This window comes from Musca domestica, unplaced genomic scaffold, assembly GCF_030504385.1.
Source record: "Musca domestica strain aabys unplaced genomic scaffold, Musca_domestica.polishedcontigs.V.1.1 21, whole genome shotgun sequence".
Lineage (NCBI taxonomy): Eukaryota > Metazoa > Arthropoda > Insecta > Diptera > Muscidae > Musca > Musca domestica.
The window spans coordinates 13,022,779-13,042,246 of NW_026712258.1; the positions used below are offsets into that span (position 1 = coordinate 13,022,779).

Here is a 19,468-nt window from a genome sequence, read left to right on the forward strand (position 1 = left end):
ATATTCCATCACTCCATACAAAACTTAGTACTTCTAGTACAACTCCAAAATCACATCCATATCTCAATTCCAAATATCAAAAGAGAGGGAGATAATTCACCCTTATTCAACATTTCCAACTGCAAACATTCTCTGTTCACCCAATACTAAATTGTACCAAATTTAGTACCATTTAGTTATTTTCGTATATTTTCGTAAAACCAACCTCCAACAGGGACCCCAAAATAAAATTTTATAATTCTAGCTTCATCCGTTCATCTTAAACCAAATTATTCTAAATCTTATACCATTTAGTACAGTTCGCACACTTAGCACACATTTCCAAAACCGGCTTCATAAATTCAACTTACTTTCCAACCTTCAGCTCTATTCGTTCAAATTACATAGCAACCAGTTTTGAAGTTTCGCACAATTTATGAACTTCTCGTAACCTTAAAAATTGTACCTTTTGGTGCAGCTAACTTCCACTCCATCAGTGGCTCTCATTTCGAATTTCAGATTTCTAGTTTATACCACTTACCCAATACAAAGTACTCAATTTTTAGTACATTTTAATACTTTTCGTACCTATTTAGTACGAATTTCCAAAAAAAAAAAAAAAACACTGTTACACGCCTACACACCTAGACTGACCCTCGTGCAAAATTTCAAAATTCGAGCTTCAGTCTGCTCGTTTATTCTCACTCAGTCATTTTACGACTCTTTTATATGTAGGTAATGATCGGATAGCAATCACAACCGTCAGATTTTCCATTTTTTTTTCCAAATACGGGTTTTCTTTTCCATCAAATTGTCCTTCACTATTTTGTGAAAAATCTGTAATCTAACCCAATCATGCACTAACCCACATCAATTGCATTAGGGAAAAATAAAGCAATTAAACAATAAAAATTAAGTAAATCATTGCAAAAAAAATCTTCCTCATTATTCACTGGAAGTGTTATAATCTTTGTAATATTTTTTAATTTGTCGCATTAAAGCAGCAATGATGCGGCAAATAAATATTTAACAGCAGCCATCGCTGCAACAATGTTAGACGCTGCAATTAATGTCGGGTGATTGCCAGTGGTGGGGCATTGCCATAACCTAGGCAGCAACTACTGTCAGATAGACAGACAAGCAAACAGTAGCAGCGTTTAAAGAGTCAGATTGGATGACTGCTGGCTGGGTGGCTGACTGACTGCCTTATCAGGAGGTGTAGCCCTGCAATAATTTGCTGCAGACAAAAAATAGAAACAACAACGGTAATAATGATATACAATTTTCCATTGTTAATTAACTTTTGAGTAGTTCACTACGCCTCTGGTTACTCCTTGGTGCGGGGCCATGACTCTATTCAATGATTTCATTTCAAAATTATGGGTTTCAAATATCTTAATTTGCCAGTGCGAGGCAAAAACAATGAAAATTTTCCACCGCTGATGTCGATGGATAAATGCCAGTCATTTAGAGGTGGTAACAGAGATAAATCGATTGATTTAATGAATGATTTTTCTATTAAATCGTTGCGATTGATTTTCCCCTCCCCAACCCTCCGCATCCGTAATGATATGGTGTTAAGTTAATTGATTAATATCAGAGTGTTAAGGCCAGAAGTCATAACATCATGGCTAGTTTATTGTTTCTAGTGGTCAATTATTCAATGAAAAATATTTGTTGGGGGGAATAATTACACTGTGCAACACAAAAATATTTACCTAGCAAATACAGCAGGTGATGAAAGTAGAGCTATGGAAAAAAAAAAGACATTTGAATGCGAAGTTTACATCGAAAAATAACCAAAATAGAGGGGGCAACTTCCCCCCTTCCCAGACTCTTGTACATTTTCAAATTAAGATTCCTCGGAATCCATGCAATTTAGGTATGTAGCTGCTTCGGCAATATTGCAGAAAAAAATGAAACGAAGAATATTTTCGCACAAAACTCTACTATAGGTCCTCGAACACATATCGTATAGCCCCCATATATCGGTACACCCAATATTGGGTATTTTGATGATTGTAGCCAAATTCTTAAATTAAATTGTCTGAGTTCCTTCTTAGTAATTTACCCCCTGGAAGAGAATTGTCTATTTAGGTCCACGATATTGTATAACCCCCATATAAATATACTATATTGTTTACAAGCATACAAAAGCATTTTGGTGAGAATTTTCCAGAAAAAAAGTTATTCATGATGGAATTCAAGCGTGATAGTGTGATTTCTTTATATTTGGCTGTAAAATCAGAAGTGGCTATCGTTGGAACACTCCAGCATTTAAATGTGAATAAATCTTTTGTGTCTCGTACCATCGTTACCGTGATACTGGTAGGGTAGCCCCACGTCAAGGAAATGGACGGAAGAAAACAGCAACATTAGCAGAAATGGTTCGAAAAGTAAAGAAGCGACTTGATCGAAACCCGCGTCACAGTGGCCAAAAAATGGCTCGTGAGCTGAACATATCGCAATATTCCACTCGGCAAATATTGAAAATGAGCTCGGGGTAATGCCATTGAAATTCCAAAAAGTGCAAGAACTTACACCGCAACAGAAAGAAAATAAACTCAAAAGAGCTAAAGAGTTGCTTCGCTTGGCCGAAAATGGTGAACTGCCGAGTTTGGTTTTTTTTTTCCGATGAGAAAATATTCGTTGTCCACCAAAATGATCGGGTTTACTTGCCAAAGAGGACAGCTAAAAATTTGCACCTTCGGTTGGCCACAAGAACTCAAGTGCTGGCCATGGTGATGGTATAGGTCGCCATAACAGCCGATGGTCGCTCTCCGATCGTATTAATCGACCGTGGCATCAGAATAAATGTCGAATTTTATAGTGAAAATATTCTGGAGGGTGTATTAACGACTTGGCCGAAAGTGGTGAACTGCCGAATTTGGTTTCTCCGATGAGAAAACATTAGTTGTCCACCAAAATTATCGTGTTTAGTTCCCAAAGAGGTCAGCTGAAAATGTGCACCTTCTGTTGGCCACCAGAACTCAAGCGCAGGATATGATAATGGTGTGGGTCGCCATAAAAGCCGATGGTCGCTCGTTTTAATCGACTGTGGCATCAGAATAAATGCCGGATATTATCGTGAAAATATTCTGGAGGGTGTATTAAAGCATTGGGCACGCAAACATTTTTGCCGCAGACCTTGGACATTCCAACAGGGCTCAGCACCATCGCACTCAGCAACCGCCACCCAAGAATGGTTACAAAATGAGGTTCCTCGCTTCAATTCCAGCGCACAATGGCCACCAAAATCTCCGGATACCAATCCGTTGGACTATTGTGTCTGGAGTATTTTGCAAGGCAAGGTTGGCAATAAAAAATACCAAAGTGTCGATCACCTCAAGCAAGCGCTTCGCCGGGAATGGGCCAAAATACCGCAGAGCAACATTCGGGCAGCGCGTGACGCTTTCAGTGGCCATTTCAAGGCCATAATTCGTGCCAAAGGTGACCAATTCGTACAAATCTAAACTTATTCTAAAATTTGATGCTATTTCCGACATCGGAGTTGTTTCAAATTTCGTATTTAGAATTCGTAATGGGTACTACAGCCTATGAAAAAAAATTGGTTACGCAGGTCCACGTCTTCGTATAGCCTCCATATAACGGTGCCCCCCTTTTTTCGGTATTTTGATGATTTTAGCGACATTATTTACTGGAGTTGTTTCAATTTTTTTATTTGGAGTTCGTAATGGGAACTACGGTCCATACCAGAAAATTATCAAGGAAAGTCTAGGTCTTCGTATAGCCTCGATATAACGGTACCTGCCTATATTCTGTATTTTGACGATTTTAGGTACAATACTCACCAAAATTGTTTAAAATTTATATGTAAGTCCTGGTTTCGTACAACCCCGATATAAGGGTATATTCGAATTTTGATGATTTTAGCTACATTATTCGCCGGATTTTTCTTTTTTAAGTGAAGTGTGAATATTGTAATCGTTTATGACAAAAGTTGTCAATGCAGTCTCAGGTCTTCGTATAGACATATATTTAACGTCTCTATTTGGTATTTTTAAGATTTTTAACTGCATTTTTAATAGATTTTATATTTTTGAAAATTTTCCAAATTTGTTTCAAATGGTGAAAGGTATTTGGCCCGGCCGAACTTACTGCTTTTATACTTGTTAGGGATAAGCCGTACTGTTTGTGAGTTTGGGCAAAAATTTCCAACAAGGCATCATTTTAGAAGAATTACATCAAAGACAAATATATTCTTCATCAAATTTTACTAAAAGTCGCCAGGGCAAATTAATCTCTATTTCCACTGTATATCAAAGAAATATTTCCATGAATGTTCAAAAAAATAAATAAATAAATAAATATTTGCAATTTTTAATCAAACTCAAACTACATCAAATATCTAAAATGCGCGGATTCGGAGGAATCTTAATCTGAAAATTTCCAAAAGTCTTGAAAAGAAGGGGGAGGGACTTGTCCCCTCATTTTTTACTTTCATAATCTGCTGATTTTTCCTCGAAATTATTGATAAAATGGAATTTTGTCGCACTTAGTTATTTTTTATATTTTTTTTTATTGCAAAGGTTTTTTTTCAAGAATGCTATTATTTTAAGCTTTGTCAGGATTTTTTGCCATCGTAATTCCTTTTATTTATTTTATATAAATTTTATTTCCTGATATTTTATTCATTTCATATTATTTAAATTCACATTTTCCCCCATAAATTCCAATGTCTTATCTGCGCGTGCATTCACCAATATTTTAATTATGCATGAATGACACAAATTGCATATTTATGACATCGTTAAAAATATCATCGTTAATATTTCCCCTTTTAACCCTGACTCCTCCATGGCATTCAAGAAATTCTTCCCATGATCCGAACACACATAAATGTAAACTTGACAATGAAGATAGCAGCAGCACAGATCATCCTTTGGAAAATTGAAAAAAAAAAAAAGCAAAATAAATAAAATGTCACTTGTCATGAATAAATAAATGGAAAATATACCTACCGCATATACCAACCTGAAATCAATACTCCGCATCATGCCCACAAAACCATACAATAAAAATGTCATCTAATATTTATACAATCAATTGCCAGTATTTAATGTCAATTTTCTCCAGTATGTCATTTGATATTTTATGATTTTATTGCATTTTATTTGTGGTCATTAATGGTTAAGTATGAGAGGTGTCATTACAACAGGCTGGATTGCAACAAGTTGTCCTCCGTCAATTGTGTGTGTGGATAAAGCAATAAAAAAACAAATCACTTGTAAAATAACACTGGGCAACAGATGTCGTGGGCTATATGATGTCGTGGACCGTCCATCTTCGAACTTGACCTGCCTGCAGACAAAAGACTGATCTGTGCAAAATTTTAGCTTCCTATTTTATATCGATTTGACTCTAGCGTGATTACAACAGACGGACGGACGGACATGGCTGAATCGTCTAAGAATCTTACGCCGATCAAGAATATGTATACTTTGTTAGGTCTAAAATTATTATTTCGATGAGTAACAAACGGAATGACGAACTTAATATACCCTCCATACTATGTATGGTGGAGGGAATAAAAAATACAGAAAAATATTTGATGATTATTTTATGCAAATGTTGACCGCGACTGCGTCTCAATTGGTCATTCCGCTTAGTCAAACTTTGACATACTCTTTGCCGGTATCTCAAGAAAAATGTTTTAATTTTGCCTTCCAATGGGTCAATCAAAATAATAATCTAAAGACGTTAAATCGCACGATCTAGGCGGACAATTTAGCGATGCTGAACGTGAAATAAAAAGTGGACCGAACTCGCCTCTCAATAAGGCTATTGCTAGGCGTGCTATGTGGCGATGTCCTGTTTAAACCAAATGTCATGCAAGTCGAGCTCCTGCATATTGGGCAAAAATAAAACTTGGATATCATCTCACTGTAGCGCTCACCATTCACAGTTACGTTACGATTCGCAGCATCTTTGAAACAGTACTGAACAATGATTCCACCATCCCATAAATCATACTTCTTTACTCCAAAAATGACAATTCTTCTCATCTATGCACCCATTGAGCCAAAAATGATTTTTGATTTTAGATTAAACAAGTAAAAAAGCTGTAAGTTCGGCTGGGACGAACTTTGAATACCCTCCACCATTTAGAAGGAATTTGAAAATTTTTAAAAAATAAAATCCATTAAAAATTCTATTAACATTTTAAAAATACCGAATATAGCCGTAATATTAGGGCCTGTACATAGGAATTGTTTGTCACAAGCCATTAACATATTCAAATTCGAAACTTGAATTAAACGGTGAATAATGTAGCCAAAATAATCAAAATATCGTACATAGGGAAGTACCGTTACATAGGAGCTATACGAAGACCTGGACCTGTTCCATTGAAGTTCCATTACGAACTTCAAATACGACATCTCAAACAATTTCGGTGAGTATTGTACCTAAAATTGTCAAAATACGGAATGTAAGGAGGTACTGATATATGGGGCCTATACGAAGACCTGAACCTGCACAGACAATTTTTTGTCATAGGATGTCGTATCCATTACGAACTTTAAATGCGAAAGTTGAAACAATTCTAGTAAATAATGTCGCTAAAATCATTAGAATACCGAATATCGGGGGGTACCGTTATATGGGGGCTATACAAAGAAGTGGACCTACGTGGCCCATTTTCTGTTTTATGCTGTAGTATCTATGACGAACTTCAAATACAAAATTTGAAACAATTCCGGTAAATAATGTCGCTAAAATCATCAGAATACCGAATATCGGGGGGTACCGTTATATGGGGGCCATACGAAGACGTGGACCTGCACAGACAATTTTCTGTCTTAGGCTGTAGTATCCATTTCGAATTTCAAAGCCCAAATATGAAACAATTCCGGTGAATAATGTCGCTAAAATTATAAAAGTACCGAATATCGGGACAGACACACAGACAGACAGACGGACATGGCTAAATCGTCTTAGAATTTTACTCTGATCAAGAGTATATAAGATCGTTATTTCGTTGAGTTACAAACGTAGTGACAAAATGAAAATACCCTCCATAGTATGGTGGAGGGTATAAAAAGGATTGCAGTAGGTCATTCGTCTTCAATTCTTTGCTCTATTTCTCTCCCCAAAATTTTTCATGTTCTTGAGTAACAGAGACCCAATTAAGCCTAACGGCGATCAATCGATATTTGATGAACATCATTAACACTGGCCGATACAGCTGCGGTATTTTCTTCACTTCGCACTCTACTTAAGCGTCTTGTTGGTTTAATGTGTAACAATGCAAATTTGGTACGAATTTTAGACATTCCAGGTTCCTTTCTCATTCCGGGGTTGATGCAGTTCCAAATGTGGCCAACCCTTTTTCATATATTCGTCATAAATTCTCTATTAATGGGAGATTAAGAATGAATTATTGAAAAAAGCTTAAAATAATTTTAAATTGTATTTATTAATTGCATTTATCTTTTTTTTCAGGTACGTTCTCAAAATGGACCATTTGGTAACTATTCTAAAATTCGGTTTATTCGTACATTCAGTATTCAAAATATGGAACATACATTTTATTCACTCATTTTTTTTTGTGATATGTGGCGGGAATATTATTTAAAAAATTGCTTTAACCGCTGTTATAGCATTACACTTTTAAAGACCTTTCTTGATGCAATCTTCACAAAAAAATCCAAAAATTTGCTCATCTTCAACAAAAAAAAAAAAAAAAAATATAGGCTTGTCATTTAAGCCGGTGCAAAAAAAATCTTTGGGCGTTGGCCACATGCAAATCGCCACAGAGAGCACTTTAACAAAACCTTCATTTTAAAGTAAACCAAAATATATTCTTCTGTCTTCTTTTTTTTTTGCGGGCAAAACAAGTTCTTCGTGGCGATATAATAAACTTGTATTCTCGTAAGTCATAAATCAGACAATTCGCATGGCCCACAGCAAGTTAGCCAGCATGTTATCTTCGCCTCCAGACAGTAACGCACGAATGCAAGAACTCGATGACTTGCCTTTATTGTCCTAAAAATCACCGTTAGTTTTCACATCAATAAATCAGACACGAACGACGATGCATTGACGATGGAGGAGAAACTTAAAAAAAACACCCGCCTCTTTTGGGCACTTAACGGCAATGCCAAAGTAACGGCCATTAAGACCGACAATCAGACAAACCGATCGCAAGGAAGAAAAAAACTTTTCGTGTCACTAGCCATGCATATTCATAAAAGAACGGTCGTGGTCATAAAAGAATGCAATAAGAGTTTTTCTTCTGAGGCGGTATTTGAAAAATTACAGTGGGGGGTAAATATAATGTTAAAATAGTGAAAAAACCAATAACAAAAAATTGTAACTTGGAAGCTGTATGAGCCGTATAATCCATTTAAAGGTAATATAATAAAATATAATGAGTTGTTTCCTAAAAATTTTAAAGCAAAAGAACTTACTTCTGGCACTACCCAGAAATGAGTAACGTGGGCACAGAGTGTTCGCGTTTGACGAAACCTTCAAACAGCCAATGAAACCGGCAAACTCTGCCCGAATGTTGCTCTGCGGTATTTTGGACCATTCCAGGCTAAGCCCTTGCTTGAGGTGATCGACACTTTGGTATTTTTTAGTGCCAACCTTGTGCTCCAAAATACCCCAGACACAATAGTCCAATGGATTGGTATTCGGAGATTTGCGAACCTTATTTGTAACCATTTTTGGGTGGCGCGTGCTGAGTCCTGTTGGAATGTCCAAGGTCCGCGGCCAAAATGTTTGCGAGCCCAAGGCTTTAATACACCCTCCAGAATATTTTCGCAATAATATTCGGCATTTATTCTGATGCCACGGTCGATTAATACGAGCGGAGAGCGACCATCGGCCGTTATGGCGGCCCACACCATCATCATGGCTGGTGCTTGAGTTCTGGTGGCCAACCGAAGGTGCACATTTTCAGCTGAGCTGACCTCTTTGGCAAGTAAACACGATCATTTTTTTTTTTTTTTTTTTTTTTTTTGTTTACAAACTGCTGGACAACGAATGTTTTCTCATTGGAGAAAACTAAATTTGGCAGTTCACCACTTTCGGCCAAGCGAAGCAACTCTTTAGCTCTTTTGAGTCTATTTTCTTTCTGTTGCGATGTAAGTTCTTGCACTTTTTGGAATTTCAATGGCTTTACCCAGAGCTCACTTTTCCATATTTGCCGAATGTAATATTGCGATATGTTGAACTCACGAGTTTGATAATAATTTTCCGATGTTTAAAAATTTGACCAAATGGGATACTCCTTTCGTGCGCAGCAGCAAAACAGACAGACGGGCCGACATCTCTTGATCGACTCCAAACGGATTTGATACAAAGAGACCCATCTAAAACCGTTATTTCGATGAGAAACGCTTTGGCGGTATTAAATTGTGGAGATAAGTTCTCGTTTGGACATAGCCCTCCCTTTGAATGAATTTGAAGATTTAAGGCAGACCTCCGAAAAACTTCCTCGAATTCCAATAAAGATTGAAACTCGCTCAAAGTCGATCTGAATCAAAATCAAAAATCAAAAGCCGAGCCTGGCTGTGGGATTTGAACCGCGGACCTCGGTGTGCAGCCAACTAGAAGTTGCCGTCTCTACGTTCAGAGCCATTAACCCGTCTTCCTAAAGCAGCACTAAAACAAGTAAACAACAACATTGGAAACAACATTGGAAGCAATGTAGTTGTTGTGGACAAAAAATCCATCACTACAAAAACAAAACTTTGCTGTGAAAAAGATCTGCCAATAGAACTTGAGTCGAACCTGGAGAGTTTCTAGTGTATAATTCGCATATGCTAATTTGCAATAACATCCACACCAAATATGCCTGATGAGCCGCTTAACCAACGGCGAAACGCGTCGCATAGTGGTGAGTGTGTGATAGTGTCTATCTGGCTTTCCTTTTCACTGCAAATTTCAGATCATTAAGCTCGTCTCGAAAGAGAAAACAAACACATAAATCATAAAAAAACATATGATCTTCGCCTTAACAAGGCAAAACTCAAAAAGCATAATATTTTTTCCTCCGATTACACTCACGAGGAAACTCTGGCTCTATTTTGAGCGATTCTGCACCCATTTTAATTTTTCAAACAGGACTGACTCGGGAGCGTTGCCACATAAAACAAAAGAGTAAAGTCTACACTCCATAAAAAAAACTTCCTCTCTTCGAACAATCCTGCTCGCGAGAATGAAAAGGGATTTTAGGTAATTTTTTTAATAAAATGGGTTGTAATTTGACATTTGGTGTTCTTAAAGGGTATCTGATGTCTCCACAACAACAATGTTACTATAAGTCCATAATTTTATATAGCTCCCGTAGAACCCCATTCCCAATACGAAATATTTTAATTGTTTTTTTTTACCATATTTTTTCAATCGATTTTACTGAAATTTAACATTTAAGTTTTAGATAGGGAAATGAGTTGCTGTGCCAAAAATGGTCAATATTGGAAATATTGTTGGTATAGCCCCCATAAAACAGTACCCCCCCCATTTTGAGTGACTTCCCAGATTTACATAAAAAAATTAACAAATTTTGATGTAATTTTGGGCTCTGAGCTCTGAAATTTAAAAGGCCATGCTCACTTTCGAACTCCAGTGTCAAATGCCATCATTTTTTGTCCATTAACTGGAATTGATGTGTTGTACAACTTCAACTTCTCATATCGGACTAAGAAACTTCATTTCAGCCTAGGGGCCAACGAATATCGAAATGAATTGCTTCAGATGTTAAATGTAACCATTAACCCCTTCGATTAATAACAATTCTCGCCAAAAGGACTTGAAATAATAAAAAAATACAACAAATGCAAAAAAAAAAAAAAAAAAAACTAAAACCTGACAAGTGCATTGAACATCGATTAAAATGCTGTTGCAAGTTGATATCTATCTATGGTTGTTGTAACAATCAATTGAAGCTGTAGACTTAAAAAAAAAAGCAAAACTAAAATACCACCATTCAGAAGTCTTTGAATCATTGTCGATTGTTATTGACCAGAAGACCATGGAATTATAATCATTCTTAATAGTATTATATTTTTTTAAAAACTAAAGTGAGTTTCCTCCCTTTGGCGAAACTCGCGTTAAAAAATAACACGTCAATTAAAGTTTGCTGCTGGAATAGAACTAAATCTTTATTTGTGAATGAGTGCAATATACATAATTGTTTATTTTAATTCTAGATACATCGTATGATTATTTATTGGTCTTTTGATTCGATCGTATGATTTGAAATACGATCGATTGTGTGATTTGCAAGAAGGGTGTGGCTTTTTTTTTCTAAATGACAGATGGTACGATAATTGTAATATGAATACGATAATTGTAATATGAATATATTGCCAAGTCATTGGAAAGGCATTTTGGTTTGGGTTATAACACCCCCGGACGAAGACTCTTTCCCGTGTTCCAAAGGAGCTGAGGGGAAGGGCATAGTTACTTTTACTTTTACTGTGTTTGATCTATATTTTACATACAGATACAATGCTATAATAAGTATAATTACAGCTGTCAAGACTATTACTGTGTAATTAGTTACTTTCTGTTCAAATTTTATTTGTGATATGAATTCGGTATTTTTAATATGATGATACTGTATTTCCTCTAAAGAATCATATGAATCATTTATCATATGTATGTCTCTGTAGGGATTTGGAATTATTAACATGTTTTGAAACATTACTTTATTGTACCATTTGTCCAATTTTACTTTGCAATTTTCTATGATCAGCATGTGATTTCCAGATAATTTTAATGGGTATTTGTTACATGTATGATTAACAATTTGATTAGTATTTATAGCAATTATAATATTTAAGCCAATTTCGACAACTTTTGGTTTAGTATTTTGTATATAATGACATTTCATGAGCTTATAATTAAACAGATTGGATATACAATCATCCTCAACTTCCCTTAGATTTGGTGTTTCATTAACATCATAATAAATTTTATTATCTTTTGTGATATACAATTTTTCTGCAATATTAATTTGCATTTTTTCTTTATTAGGTATTGGTTGAATATATACTTCTTGGAATATTTTAGGATTATATTGGGGTACTTTTAAGACAAATACTATATTATTTTTGTAAAGGGCTAAATTCATCTTAATTTCTTTCATTTTATCTATGGTTATATTATATATTCTAATTTCTTCATCACTCAGGATATCTCGAGTGAGAATATTTAATTTGGAAGCCAAGATTAGGTCTCTTACTTTATCTAATAATTTGCCCATATGATCAATTTGGTATTTAAGATGGTAAACTTTATCAGCTTTTGCTGTGTTATCTTTAATTGATTTAACGTTTGACATGCTCTTAATCAACAGTTTTGTTTGGTCATTATATAATTTTGTTAAGTTAGCTAATTGATTGTCAAATTGTGTATTTATGTGTATTTGATTATTAGTTTGCGTTATTATATTATGTTCATTCTTCTCCAAATTTTGCAGTTGTCTTTCAATCTCTTCTCTATCATTATTATCCATTGTACCATATAGATATTTTAATCCTGTACCAAAAAGATTAATTAAACCTCTTCTATTTCTAGCTTGATGGGGAATAATACTTTTAAGTCGTAAATGTATGTGCTCGATTTCATGCGATAAAAATGAATCATTAATATGCGAAACTTCCTCTCCCAATTCATTCAAAAAATCCATATATTTTGTGGTGTTAAATATGTGAAGAATTTTAATATAGTCATCTATTAACATTTTGTCATTAAGTTGTATCATTGCATATCCGTTGCCTTTATTCAAATCGACTACCTCGAGCTTCTGCGCTACCACTGGGGATATCATCAAGAAAATCGCCAGCAAGGACTTCCAGAGACCTGGAAAGACATTTCCTTTTAATGAACTGGTCTTTATGAAGTATTGTATTTCGGTTATCTAATTTATATTTTTTGTCATTAATTTTCCGTGTAGTCAACTGTTTTATGTTAGTCTCGGTCTTATGAGGGATTGCTGTTCTTCCAAATTTAGGATTAATATCTTCATCCTTTCTTTCTTTATTTCTGTATTTTAACATCTTTTCCTTTGCTGTTTCAATTTCATTATAAACTTTTTCCATATGAATATCTGAGTTATAAAAATGAAGGTCAATGGGTTTCTGTTTCGTAGAAAGATGTAAACTATTGTTGTATGCCTGTAATGCCTGCAAAGGTAAATCATAGTTGTATGCTACATCATTATTTTCCTCCCTAATTTTTAATATTCTAATATTCTCATTTAAACTGCTATGAAAACGTTCAATGTCCGAATTACCAGTATGTCTATGAGGTGTTGTAAAGTGATACTGAATATCATTATCTTCAAGGTGTCCCGTAAATATTGGATTAGAAAACGTCGGGTCATTATCCATAGTAATCTTTTGGGGTTTCTTCATGATGAGGAACAATTTATTTACAGCTTTTATAGCCTGTAATGGTGTTTTGTCAGATAATTCTTCCATTGCTGCATATTTTGTAAATTTGTCAATCATGGTCAAATAAAATATTTGGTTATTAAGATACCAAATATCCAAGTGGTAATGAACATAAGGTCCATGTGGTGTTTCCGTTTTCTCGAATGGTAATTTGACGGGGTTTCTTTCTATTTTGAAATTACATATAACGCAGTTATTTATAATTTTAACAATTTCCTTTTTCATATTCGGATAATAGTATTTCCTTTTTAATTCAATATATGTTTTATCTATTCCTGGATGATTGTTTTCAAATCGGTGGTGTCTATTTATGATTTCTAGGAGTTCTTCGTATCTAACATCTTGCAGAAATTTAGTTGTTAATATGATTTCAAATTGTTTTGTATTTAAAGGATTATCTTTTGTGGTTTTATATTTTTCCTGTAATTTCAATAAAATTTCCGTATCCTCACAATACAATGCTGAAAGATTATTTTCCATGGCTTCATTCAATATTCGTGATATTAATTCGTCGTCGAATGTTTCATAAGCGTATATTTTCCTATTCCTATCAAATATCCGTTCATGTGTCGTCTTATTGTCCTTGGAATTGTCAATTTTTATTTGGTTCTTGTAGTGCTGAAGAGGTTTCTCTGATATCTTAAAGAAATTATGGCCATCTTCGTCAGCACTGTGTATTGTAGAAGTAGGTGAAGGTGGTCTTTTCTTTAAATGTTCATCCAAATGTTTCCTAAGCAGATTCTTCTTACTAAACATTTTATTACATATCTCACATTTATGTTTTCTTTTAGCTGTGATTGCATTAACTTCTCTAATTCTTGAGAGAGCATCAGCTACTTTATTATCCTTTCCTTCTACATGTTTGATGTCAAATTCGTATTCATTTAACCTTATTTTCCAACGGATTAGTTTGGAATTAGGGTCCTTAAGATTTGCCAGCCATATAAGGGGTTTATGATCGGTTCTTAGTTCGAATTTCCTACCGTAAAGATAATGTCTGAATTGCTTAACTGCCCAAACAATTGCAAGTAATTCTTTTTCAACTGTGGAATAATTAATCTCATGACGGTTTAAAGTGCGTGAAGCAAACGCTATTGGTCCATTGCTTTGTGACAGGACGGCTCCTAATGCATAATTACTAGCATCGGTAGTCAGAGTAAAACTCTTTTCAAAATCCGGGTATTGAAGTACCATATCGGACATCAGAATCTGTTGTAACTTCTTAAATGCTTGTACATAGTCAGCATCTTCAGTATTAATTATTGCATCTTTTTTAAGTCTCATGGTCAAGGGTTTTGCAATTTTTGCATAACTTGGGATAAACTTTCTGTAATAACCCGTTAATCCCAGAAAACTTTGTATTTCCTTAACATCTTTTGGTATGGGGAACTCCTTAATACATCTTATTTTATTCGGGTTTGGTTTTATCCCATTATTAGTCACTACATGTCCTAAAAATTCAGTCTCTTTTTTCAAGAAGTCTGATTTATTTAAGGATACTTTTAGATTTGCAACTTCTAATGTTTTCAAAACTTTTCCCAAGTTTTCCATATGCTCCTGTAATGAAGTCGAAAATACTAAAATATCATCCATGTATACCACACATATCCTGTTTATATGCTCTCTGAGCACGTTGTTCATCATTCGCTGAAAAGTTGCCGGAGCATTCTTTAGACCGAATGGCATTCTTATAAATTCATAATGTCCATTTGTTGTAGAGAATGCTGTTTTTTCCCTATCTTTTGGATCTACCTCAATCTGATAAAATCCCTTTGTTAAGTCCAATGTTGTGAAATAGTTAGCTCGACCTAGTTTATCTAGTATGTCGTCAATTACTGGTATTGGATATCTATCATCTTCAGTGATAGCATTCAATTTTCTATAGTCTATAACAATTCTCCATTCCTTGTTTCCTACTTTATCTTCCTTCTTGGGTACTACCCAGATAGGAGAATTATATGGAGATGAACTATGCTTTATTATACCTTGTTCTAGCATTTCATTCATTTGTCGATCTACCTCTTCAGTATGTATTGCTGGATACCTATATGATTTCGTATATACAGGGCCATGATCTCCTGTTTCTATCCTGTGCTTTATCTCATTGGTAAAGGTCAGATCATCTCCCGGATGGTAAAAGGCATTTTCATATTTAGTTGTTAATCTTTGGAGCTCTGATTTTTCTTCTGTATTTAGGTGGTCTGTCCTTAGCTGCTCAGTAATTCCTAGTATGTTAATATGATGGAGTTCTGGCAATGTTTGTAGTGAAAATTCGTCATCTTCAGAATCTCCTTCAAAATATATCCTGAACTTTTGACCGTTAATACTTACTTCTTTTTTCCTATAATCAATTACAGAACAATTTTCTTGTAATGTTTGGTTGCCTAATATTCCATCGAAGAATTTGTGAAAGGTATACACCCTAAATGTTGTACCTGAATTAAGGGGAATCTTAATAGAATTTTTTGGAAAATGGGCATTGCGTTCAACCGTAATGACACCTGCTGCAGTTTTAATGTATATTGGAGTGTGAGAATTTTTTATATACTGTGGAGGACAATGATCTTTACATATTAGATTTTCTGTGGAACCCGTGTCAATTAATAATCTTGTTTTCCTTGATCTTCCTTTGAGTATGATATAGGGAAGTCCGGTGGCTCCTTGTAAGGAACTAACCGAAAATTTTCCGCTTTGGCTTCAAAATTTTCATTAGTACCATACTCATATTCAGAACTGTATTGATCTTCTTTATTATCCTGATATACACTGTCTTGATACAAATCATCTTGATACATTTCGCTTATCTCTATTTCATTGTTAATACCTTCTAAATTCTTACATGATTTCTGCTCCTGGTGGTGTGTCTGCCTTTTTGATTGTTGAGATGCATCAACATCCATTGATTCATGCTTTTGTTGATATGATGTTGGAGGCTGTTGTCTGATTTGTGGTTGCTGAGGCTTGTAGTAAGGTTGTTGCGATCCATGTTGCTGGAAATTTGGTTGTACAATTCTCGGCTGCCAATGTTGTTGTTGTTGGTAATGTGGCTGCATTATCCTTGGTTGCCAATGTTGCTGTTGTTGGTAATGTGGCTGCATTATTTTTGGTTGCCAATGTTGTTGTTGTTGTTGGTAATGTGGCTGCATTATCGTTGGTTGCCAATGTTGCTGTTGTTGGTAATGTGGCTGCATTATTTTTGGTTGCCAATGTTGTTGTTGGGGACTTGGTTGTGGTTTGTCCTTCTTCTTTTCGTTGTTCAGGAATCCCGCAGAGCTCAATTCATGCAAAGCTTCCTCCATACTTTGTGGTTTTAATGCGCATAATACAGTCCTCATATGGATTGGAAGACGTGTTATAAAAGTCTTCAGACCAGTTTGGATATTCCTATCGACTTCATCCAATCGATTCTCCTGACCACATTTTTGGTTAAGAATTGCTAGTTTGTGTTGGATGTGGTTGTAGAAATCCATAGTATCTCCTTTATACTGCGCTGCTCTCAGTTCCTGATATAATTGGTCCACAGTGGCAAAGCCACCAAAGTTGGTATTTAGCATCGCTTTTATGTCAGTCCAAAGGGTCAAATGGGGATGAACCTCCATTGCTCTTCTGGCGTTTCCAGTTAGTTTTGATTTTACGATGTTCATACACATTCTTTGAGCTTGTTCGTTGTATAACATTAATGTAGGAATTATGTCATCTACATTTGTTATGAATGTTGTGAGGTCTTCCTTCTTCCCATCAAATTCCCTTAATTTTTCAATATATGTAAGGGGATTGATGTCTAGCGTACGTAATTGTATGTTGTTTTGCGCTGGGTTAAGGGCTGGTTGATTTGCGTTATTCATTTTGTTTCAATTTTTTTATAATCTTATTAATGTTCCAAATTTCACTTCGTTGCTATTTTTTGGCTATTTGTAAGTCTTTTAATGTTTTTTAGTTTTCCTCTAATGTTTTACCACTTTCACTTTTTAAGTTTCGTAATTATTTCTTATATTGTAATTATTTGCTTTTTTAAATTTGTAACAATTTGTTAATCTTAAAAATTTATTTCTCTCTTATTAGGATGTGATGTCCACTTTTAACTTTTCCTAGTTTTCTTGTTTAACGTAATTTTGTTAACTTGTTTCTTTTTTACTATTCACTAAAATGTTTCTTTAATCACTAAGTTTATTGTCCCTTTCCGGAGGACTTATCCTTTTACGTAGGATTTCGTTTCACGGACTACCAAACGATCATGGTAATCCTACCGACTGCGCCAATTATAATCATTCTTAATAGTATTATATTTTTTTAAAAACTAAAGTGAGTTTCCTCCCTTTGGCGAAACTCGCGTTAAAAAATAACACGTCAATTAAAGTTTGCTGCTGGAATAGAACTAAATCTTTATTTGTGAATGAGTGCAATATACATAATTGTTTATTTTAATTCTAGATACATCGTATGATTATTTATTGGTCTTTTGATTCGATCGTATGATTTGAAATACGATCGATTGTGTGATTTGCAAGAAGGGTGTGGCTTTTTTTTTCTAAATGACAGATGGTACGATAATTGTAATATGAATACGATAATTGTAATATGAATATATTGCCAAGTCATTGGAAAGGCATTCTGGTTTGGGTTATAACAATGGAGTCTCTGTAAAACATTTGTTAAATGGCCATGCGGAATCCGTAGACATTGCAAAGAATTTCTTAATTGAACAAAGGAAACTTCAATTGCGAAGAAGATAGACCAAAAGCAAAACAATAACCATTTAAGAAAACAACAATCGAGCGAGCATGTTAGCGATTCTAGCTTGAGAGAAAAAAGTGAATACGACAACAAAACAGAAACTCCCAATGCAGCGAAAAGCTTTGCAGATTTTTTTCTTTATTAAGATTCTACTCCAATGCCATGGATGGAATGGGATGGGATGGATGGCTTTGTTCCACCGTCGCCTATCTAAACCGCAATGTAAACCAATCAAAGATTTAATGATGTTTTACAAGACTTCAACATGCCATTCATTTTGTTGCTGTTTGTTGTTGTCGTTGTTGCGATTCTTGTTGTTGTTTTTAAAGCCAGAAGATCTCTCTTTCATTGTAATTCTGCACCATCATCATCGCCACCACATGACACTGTCATAATCCTAAGCGGGTGATGGAGTTGTGGCAATAATAGCCGTGTTTTAGTTGGACAACTTTAAAAACTGAAACATGTGTCACATGGGACAAAAGCTATAGAACGGGCAATTTTTTCGGAACTATATGAAAGAAACAAAGAAATGTTTGTTTGAATTGAGAGTATGGTCCATATAATTTAATGTTTGAAGATTATTTCATGCAAATGTTGATCGAAATGCGCTTCAAATGGTCCATCCGCTTAGTCAACTTTTAAACTATATACTCTATCCAACATGTCGGCCGGCATCTCATGAAAAAATTCTTCAGTGTTGTCTTCGAATGCGTCGCCTGGAGCGGACTCGTCTGCACAGACATGAGCTCTACCATAGCCCTATAAATAAATCGCACGATCTAGGTGGCCAATTGACCGGCCCTTAACGTTAAGTAAAATGTGGTTGTTGAAACTAATTTCATGATCCGTTTAGGTATTGGCCATGTTTTCCACTTAATTTGTATACCCTACACCACATAGTAGTAAGGGTATTATGTATTTGTGCATTTGTTTGTAACATGGAGAAGAAAACGAGATAGACCCATAGTTCCTTTTGGCGATCAGAATAGAATCATATTTTGAGTCGATTTATGCATGTCCGTCCGTCCGTCTGTCAATGTATTTTTTGTAAATAAAATGCAGGTCGTATTTATTATTCGATTGAGATGAAATTTTCTAAATAACATTTGTCTGGCTCAATGACAAATTCTATTGAAATTGGTAAAAATCGATCTAAATTTATATATAGCTCCCATACATATATATTCATCCGATTTTAGGTTTCCTGTGCACCAAATGGCTAATATCAGTCCAAATAGGGTGGATTTTGACACTTCCGATCAAATTTAGTATAAAAATGGATACTTTAAATTTGGTGGAAATGATTCAAATTTTATCAAGAT

At 35.0% G+C, this 19,468-nt stretch overlaps 2 protein-coding genes across 5 annotated transcripts in view; one reads left to right on the forward strand and one right to left on the reverse strand.

The window, feature by feature from the left end:
- Positions 1-19,468, forward strand: part of LOC101895423 (A disintegrin and metalloproteinase with thrombospondin motifs 1) — a 266,152-nt gene that overhangs the window by 165,472 nt on the left and 81,212 nt on the right. The gene's annotated exons all lie outside the window — the stretch shown is intronic.
- LOC131802447 (uncharacterized) lies at positions 11,080-17,479 on the reverse strand. Its single transcript, XM_059122780.1, has 2 exons — positions 16,249-17,479; positions 11,080-12,816 (listed from the first exon to the last, which is right to left on the reverse strand). The coding sequence occupies exons 1-2, from the start codon at positions 17,252-17,254 to the stop codon at positions 11,324-11,326; spliced, it is 2,499 nt and encodes an 832-aa protein (XP_058978763.1). The 5' UTR covers positions 17,255-17,479; the 3' UTR covers positions 11,080-11,323.